General features: G+C 46.9%; 1 protein-coding gene across 1 annotated transcript; it reads right to left on the reverse strand.

Annotated features, from left to right (window-relative positions):
- Window positions 1–1,491: 1,491 nt before the first annotated feature.
- Window positions 1,492–3,001, reverse strand: LOC100285935 (uncharacterized). Its single transcript, NM_001366736.1, has 4 exons — window positions 2,265–3,001; window positions 2,093–2,182; window positions 1,914–1,981; window positions 1,492–1,797 (listed from the first exon to the last, which is right to left on the reverse strand). The coding sequence occupies exons 1-4, from the start codon at window positions 2,955–2,957 to the stop codon at window positions 1,668–1,670; spliced, it is 981 nt and encodes a 326-aa protein (NP_001353665.1). The 5' UTR covers window positions 2,958–3,001; the 3' UTR covers window positions 1,492–1,667.
- Between the last annotated feature and the right edge of the window lie 4,960 nt (window positions 3,002–7,961).

Genomic DNA, 7,961 nt, shown 5'->3' on the forward strand with positions numbered 1-7,961 from the left:
CGCAGAAAACTGCTGTGCGGGATTGGACGGCTGAGATTATAGAACGGTAGAATGGACGGCTAAGATCGCAGAATGGCAGAACACAAAAAAGGCAGGCTACTATTGCTAACTTAATAAGTAGTAGAGATTACTAGCAGTCAATGGAAGTATAGCTTATGCCGATTTTGAATTCCTTTGTGCGAAAGAACTGTCTCTCTGCCTTCACAAGTTCATATCTTCTGCTGCTACGGTTGTAAACATAAAACAACATTGTCACATTGCTGATCTGTTTCAGGTATATGGGTTTCCGCAAGACCATTGCTTTGGACAGAAAGAAGCTCGTTGAGCTCTTGGACCTTTTCCAAGGACGCGCTCTATCTTGGGACGAGTTCTCAGGCGCAGTGAAGGAGGCGCACAAGAGCCGCACGGGGCAACCTACGGATAGAAAGGCCATCCCTGGCCAGCCCAAGGAAGAGGACTATTTCTACGCTAACCCTCAGGAATGCCTTGGCTCTAGTATCCTGACAGCTCGTCCTGGGAACCCGTTGCCAATGAATAATGGCGCCTCGACGACTGTAGTATAGCCTGGGTTTGTCGACACCGTCACTTCTTCTGTACAGCTGACCGAAGGTCCTCTCTTGCCTAGTACAGCCAGATTTTTCTCACAGAATAAAGCAGAAAGAAAGAAGGTGGGAACCTCTGGGTTCAGAAAGAAGAGATGCCGCTCGTGCATCCAGTCCGCTCCTTCTCTGCCATCTGCCGTAGTTGCTGTAACAACCCTTTCGTTTTCCTATCAGTTTTTTTTTTCTTTTCATTCCATTGTTCCCAACTCGTCCTTTTACTGTTCCAGTTTTGAGTTTTCACTTCTTCTAGGTTGCATTAGCTCTCTCTGCTCATGTGAAAGTAGTTCATTTTTTCCCCTGGAAGTTTATTGTACCAGTAAGCAATCATTCAAGATTCACAACAACATTCTGACAACATTACCCTTGACTTGATCAAATTATGGCGATGGAGCAATTGCTTGGTTCCTATGGATTTTAACGTCCATGGTGTATAGAAACTGTCGACGTGGTTGTTGCCGTTGGTCTGTAGGTACGGGTCGGCTGATCCCGACTTGGCTTGCACTTGCACGCCCGTCTCGATCAGATGGCATTGATCATTCGGCTGTTTTGTACGTAGCACCAGAAAGGAATGCGCTCTGGAAATTTGCAATCTTTTAACCGCTCTCGTTCGGCGTGGACGAGTTGCCTTTTGTCCGTGCAAGTTCTGCGGCGTTGGCCGCTGGGCGTTGCCTTCTGAACTAGAAGAGGACACCAGGGCATGGCCTCGTAATCTCTCATAACATTACACCAGCAAAAGACGGGAGATGGGCGGCGGAGGGAGAATGCGCCGCACCGCACGCTGTGAATCCGATCGCGGACGATGAAAACAACGCTGACGTACGTAGACATGGCCGGCGTCGAGAAATCTGTGCCACAGTAATAAATCAAACCTACATCATTAGACACAAGGTAGGATCTGCACATTGCCACCCTCTTGAATTTCAAAACAAGCCAGCCATGGAGAAAAACAAAAACAAAAGGCGGCAGCGCCTCCTCTCCACTCTACAAACAAACAAGAACGCCGGAAACAAAAGGCGGCAGCCGAGCGAGCTATAAGCTGTTTGGCTTGGGCGCTGCCGTTGGAGGTCAGGCGGCGGTGGAGGAAGGGCGCAGCAGGAAGTCGAGGAGGACTCGGTTGAAGAGCTTGCTGTCCTCCTGCTGCGGCAGGTGCCCCGCGTTGGGGATCACCTTCACCGTCGCCTTCTCCCCGAGCTTCCTGCGCACACAAATACACTCCATGATATCAGTTGACTTGCGTTGGATTGGAAAACCAAAAGTGACTGAGTGAGTGAGTGAAGAAACGGACAGCTCCGAGCAGAAGGGACAACTTACTCTTTCACCTTGTGCGCTTTGTCCACCGGGAAGATCTGGTCGAACTCTCCCCAGATGATGAGCACCTCCTGCAGTTAGTTCATCGATGTGCTCGTGTTCATAGTACATTCCGTATTTCCGTAGTCGTAGCGACCTGATCGGTGTGCATGCTCTGGTGGTGTTCAGTGGTGAGTACGTACCTGAGGCAGCGGAGCAAGCTCGAAGCCTTCTCCGGTGGCGATCCCTCTGATGAGCGCCATCTTCTCCTCCCTCTTGTCCGCGAAGTATCTCTGCATACATGTGCATAAATGCGCACGGTTTGAATACAATCGAAGCCGGCCGGAGCATGTCGCGAGGCGAATGTGCGCATACCCGGAGCATGTCGCGGAGGAGGCACTCGGGGACGTACTTGACGGGGCGGTGGGCGCAGACCGCCATGAGGCGGCGCAGCGCCCGGGTGTCGGCGGGCGCCAGCAGCTCCGCCACCTCCGCCACGCCGCTCCTGGCCGCCAGCGCGCGGTCGTCCTCGGCGCCCTTGCACGCGTCCGAGTCGCACAGCACCACCTTGCCGACGCGAACGCCGCCGCCTTGCCGCTCCAGCTCCCGGGCGAGGTGGTACGCCACGAGGCCGCCGTAGCTGGTGCCCACCACGTGCACGGTGCGGCCGGCGCCGAGGCCCGGGAGGTGCTGCTGGCCCGGGCCCGCGAGCAGCGCGGCGAGCGCGGCGGCCTGGGAGGCGTCGGACCGCGCGGGCGCGCGCGTGCCGGACGCCCCGAAGAAGAGCAGCGTCGGCACCACCAGGCGGAAGTGGCGCGACAGCGGGCCCGCCTGCGCCGCCCACTGCCACGTCGGGTCCGGCCCGAACCCGTGGATCAGCACCACCACCGGCTGCCGCTGCTCGGAGTCGGAGTCGGAGGGCGGCGGGCGGAGGAGGGACGGGTGGGCCCAGTAGTGGATGACCGTGTCGTCTTCGGCGTTCACCGTGGCCGAGCCCGGGCGGAGGCCGGCCGACCGGAACATGCGGCGGAACACCGCGTCGAGGAGGTGCACTACGCCGAAACCCATTGCTCCCTGGACCTCCTCACCTGCCTCAGGGTCAGGTCTCTCTGTTCACGCCACATTCTTCTCTTCTTTAGTGGGGTACTGGGGTCCTTCTTTTGTTGGTGAGCGAGCCCTTTTTCTGTTCACGTTAAAAGGACACCGACCGATCCAGCTTTGGCAATTGCAGGCGTGCCCCACCTGTCATTGGCCAAAACATCTACGCAGTGGGTTTCTAGAAGGTTTGTTCGCAGTTGTTGGGTCGTCAAAGGTGAAGTGTGGGTATGGTGGAGTCGTGTGTCTCACTCTCACCTATCACCCAGTTAGGCTCATTGAAAGATTCTCTTCTCTAAATATTAATCCCCCTGTACTTTTCTATAACTTTTTATTTTTCTAAAAACACCTTCTAAATATATAGGACATTTCTCTATCCTTCCTTCGTATATAGAGTTTTTCTCTACTCTACTCTATCCATTTTAATACTTTAAGAAATTTGAGGACATGACAACTACGTATGTACGGTAACCTAGAGCAAAATGTATTGAATATACGCATATTTACGTATAGAAAACGAGATGAAGAGAACAATTGGAGAGAGATGAGATATAGAGTTAAGATTTTTTAGAGGAGATTATAAAAGAGATATATAGAGTAGGGATATAGAAGACGTTGCTCGAGACGATTTTATATATACTTTTGATTCTTTTGACCACCCCTACTCGTTCCATAAAGATTGTTGGTGGTATCCTGATGGGCTCTGCTAGTGCTAGCCATGGTTTTATAGAAGGTTCGCTTAACAGTTTGTTAGGACGTCGCCGAAATTTAAATTGAGAGCGAAGTGAGGTGGAGATGGAGTGGAGTGGCACCCACTTCTAAAGTTCTAATCACCCTGATTGGTTGCCACCTACCACCCGGTTGGCGAATGGTCGGTCCTGATTTTGTATTCTTACTCTCTTTTTTCTTCCTCTTTTATTTCTTTGCTTCTCATTTATTCTTATTGTTTTTTATAGAAGCTTTCCGGAAGAAATTATGTAAAAAATATACGCTGTACATGTTGTGTATATTTGCAAGATGTTGAGAAACAAAAAAGTTAAACGCTTAAGCTACTTTATTCATAAAAAATATTATGTCAAAGTTTAGTTAGAATTTTTTTTTGCTGAGAAATAGTCTGGATAATTTCTTCTGCCAACATTTATTTATGAACCAAAACAGGGTCGTAAATGTCGCGTACATAATTTGCCATGATAAATTATCTATAAAATCATGTAACAAAACCATATTAAAAATTATGATAAAACGTTATGGTGATATAGTTTTTTTTATATCGTAATATGGTAATGCAAAAAAAAAGCTGTGGTTATAACTTTGTGATCTTGTAAAAGTAGAAAGTCGCAGGAACAAATTTGTCTTGTATATTAAACTGACGAATGCGATCTGTTGGGGCTGATTAGTAGAGTGGCAGGCACCAGTGGGTTGGGGACCTACATGGCTACATCACAGCCGTCGCATTCCTTCGTTGACACTTGACTGATGACAGGCGACCAGACAAAGCAAGGAGGGGAGCTATCCGAAAATGTTAAACCAAGAAAGAGCTAATGGCTGATTTCGGCCCATACTCTGACTCTATTCCTTGCGCAGGCAGGCCGGACGAGGCGACGATCCGTGTCTTGGTTGGGCTGATCCGTGTTTTGGTTAGGCTCAGTTAGGACCAGGCCCATTCGAGCTCAGTTATCAATCACCATCGCCCAGTACAGACTGTAGTACTAATTTAGGCTCTGTTGAGTAACAGCGTCATCACACATCATACATATCCGGACCATGAATCCTCGCATCAATAGCGGAGGCACGTGAAAGTTCTACAAGACTGTAGTACAATATGCATATGACCATAATAATATAATCTACAACATATATCTGGTAGCAAGAATTCAATATATATAGATTTACTAAACCATGAGTTTAGAACAGATTAAGAACGGCATATCACACATCTTGATTTAGCGAGTGGAGACAAAACTTATTACTTAGGATAGTTTCGCAAGGTTAGAGACCTACCGGTTTGACATAGTGTTGGTGTAGATTTAATACGCAACAATGTTGGGGGTATAACATTTTGATTAATCGTGTCGTCGTAGATCATCGATCCGTATCTCAAAACCCTTTTGTCAGCAAAGGAGTCGTGCGAAGCTTTGTCGTACCTTTGCGCCGTTACATGAAGTTGACAACGTCAAACCTAATGCGAAAAGACAAAAAATGTTCATACAATTTATTGTGATTTTACCCCTCGTTATATTGTGTAACTGTGATTTTACTCGTGTTGGGGTTGCATCCGTACATAATAGAAGTTGGGTAGTTAGAACCTTTCACCTAGTTCATTTCATATTCTTTGTTTTTAATCATTAATTCTAATTTCCACTATTGACGTTGAGAGTGAGGGACAAATGGTGGCTTTGTTTTCAAAATGGAGGGGGTAAAATCACAAAGTTGGAAAACTAGGAGTAAAATCACAATTGCAAGGCCAAAGGGGTATAATCACAAATGCCCCTCCCCTTTTGGATCATTTGCTCCGTGGAACGAAAAAAGTGAAAAAAACATCCGAATCTGAATTCTTATCCGAATTTTATATATACTATTTGAGAAGATATACGATAAATTTGAGCTTTTACTTTATACTAATCTTAAGAAACTCGATGCTAAAAGTAGGAATATGGATTTATATATACATCAGATTTTATATTTTATTTATTCGCGATGGAATAATGAAGATAAAAAAATTAACATCCCAAATAAGTAGCCAGAATCGCTCCTATGCATGCTAGCTATAATACTGTAGTTTGCAGACGAGACGAGTGAGGCGCGCAGACGTGCGAGCGAGACAACGACCTCTATATATTGCGCACGTGATTTTCGTACGCGCTACGTTTCCGATGGCGTTAGAGATAATTAAACGCAGAAAGGACGGCGACAAACCATAGACTAGATTCATCAGCAGCAGGAGCTATATAATAGTAGTAGTTACTGTCAGGTGTCACCACGTCAGCAGCTAGCTATAGAGCACTTAGCCCTCATCGATCACTAGTGTCCAGTCCAGCAGGGCCGGGGTGGATGAAGCACATGCTTCGCATGGACCTGATCAGACCTGGGTTTTCAAATGTTTAATGACCACCTGGCTGACTCTAGCTTGGCTGCTACTGCTAGTAGTAGGTCTAGTCTAGGGAGATGCTGAGCTGCACCTGCAGGAGCTAGCTAGACTGGGCCGACGGTTCGGATCCGACATGAATTACGTGTAAATACTTGCTGTCTATCGCACGCTGATAATTTAATTAATCTCTCGCGTGCTGCATGTGCGCTGCGCAGCTGCACTTGCTTTACTAATTCCTTTTTCCATGTACAAAAAACAAAACCATCCGTGGTCGCGCCGACGGTCGAAGACGACGACGACTTCCATTCCATTCCGTACCTAGCTAGCCAGCCGGCCGACAGTTGGTCTGCTATAGAGCATGCTGCCTATAGTGATAATAGCTAGCTGGCCATACGCTAAGAGCAAGCCTAGTAATATAGCTAACAATATCACTAACTAAAAGCCTACTCATATTACAACTCTCTAATGATATACACTACAGGAATTCGCTTAATTCCCGTCGGCCAGAAACCGACGGGAATAAGCCTAAACCGACGGGAATTACTTATTCCCATCGGTTTAGGGCTTATTCCCGTCGGTTGTCAGCCGTCAGGCGTCCCTTGTCGGGGATAAGTTTATCCCCGTCGGCGGTTGACGGGAATTATTAATTCCCGTCGGCTAGAAGGTGGCCGACGGGAGTTAAGGCTAACTCCCGTCGGTGTTGCGGACCGACGGGTGTTATTTATTAATTCCGGTCGATTTCCCAGGCCGACGGGAGTTATGAATTAATTTCCGTCGGCCCTACGTGGCCGACGGGAATTAACTGGGTCGACGAGCATTATTAGTTAATTCCCGTCGGTTCGACCATAGCCGACGGGAATTAACTGGGCCGACGGAAATTACCCTATACTGCTACAAAAACAACACTAAATTATGTTACTATTTCTGCACACATAACATATATCAAACATAACATAAATCACAGATAACAGCCACATTACAAACACATGCATTTAGAGATACGACATCCACAAACACATGCATTTAGACATAAACACTTGCATTTATAATTAAAACATCCACCAACGTGTACGACATAGTATTGAAACATAACATCCACCAACATCCACCAACGAGTACGACATAGTATTGAAACATAACATCGACCAACGAGTACGACATTTCAAACATAAGTTCAAGTGTTTAGAGATAACCACCACTTGGGTGGTTAAAGCTTTGACAGCTGCCGCCACCACCACCAGGAGGAGGGAACGCGAAGAGCGAGTCAACAAATCCAGTCCCTACTGCTGGATCAGACCCACTACCACCCGCTTCAGGCGTAACCTATGCAAGTTAGCAAATATCATCACGTTAAATGCAAATATCAAAAAAGTATACAAGTATATAAATTAATGGAGAGTTATCAAACGTACCCTATCTCCAGGTGCAGGTATATGTGTCGGAGGGGTGGTGAACTGTGGTGGTGGAACTGGTGTGTTTGCAAATTGGCTCCATTGTGGTGGCGGTGGAAAATTTGATGTCATGCCCTGTTGCTGCATTAACTATTAAACACATATGTGTTACTACCGAAGATGTTGTATTGAAATATAATAATTTAGAGTTCGAATTATGTGTACTCACTTGATACATCGCTTGGTTATGTGCATTGCAAGCCTCCATAAATTCGCGTTGTTGTCTCATCTCTTCACGCATCCTCATAATCTCCAACTCCTGCTCATTCGGTCGACGAGAGCATGAGCTACGAGAAGATGAACCCGTCCTCTGAGATCTCACCGACGACGAGTCAATGAATCCGTCGAAGAGTGCGTATCTATAAGTTATTCAAAAAATGTGATTACTGTATAATCAATTTAGTGTCAACCATATAATTTCATAAGCTAGAGCTTACC

Source organism: Zea mays, chromosome 8, assembly GCF_902167145.1.
Source record: "Zea mays cultivar B73 chromosome 8, Zm-B73-REFERENCE-NAM-5.0, whole genome shotgun sequence".
In the NCBI taxonomy this organism is placed as follows: domain Eukaryota; kingdom Viridiplantae; phylum Streptophyta; class Magnoliopsida; order Poales; family Poaceae; genus Zea; species Zea mays.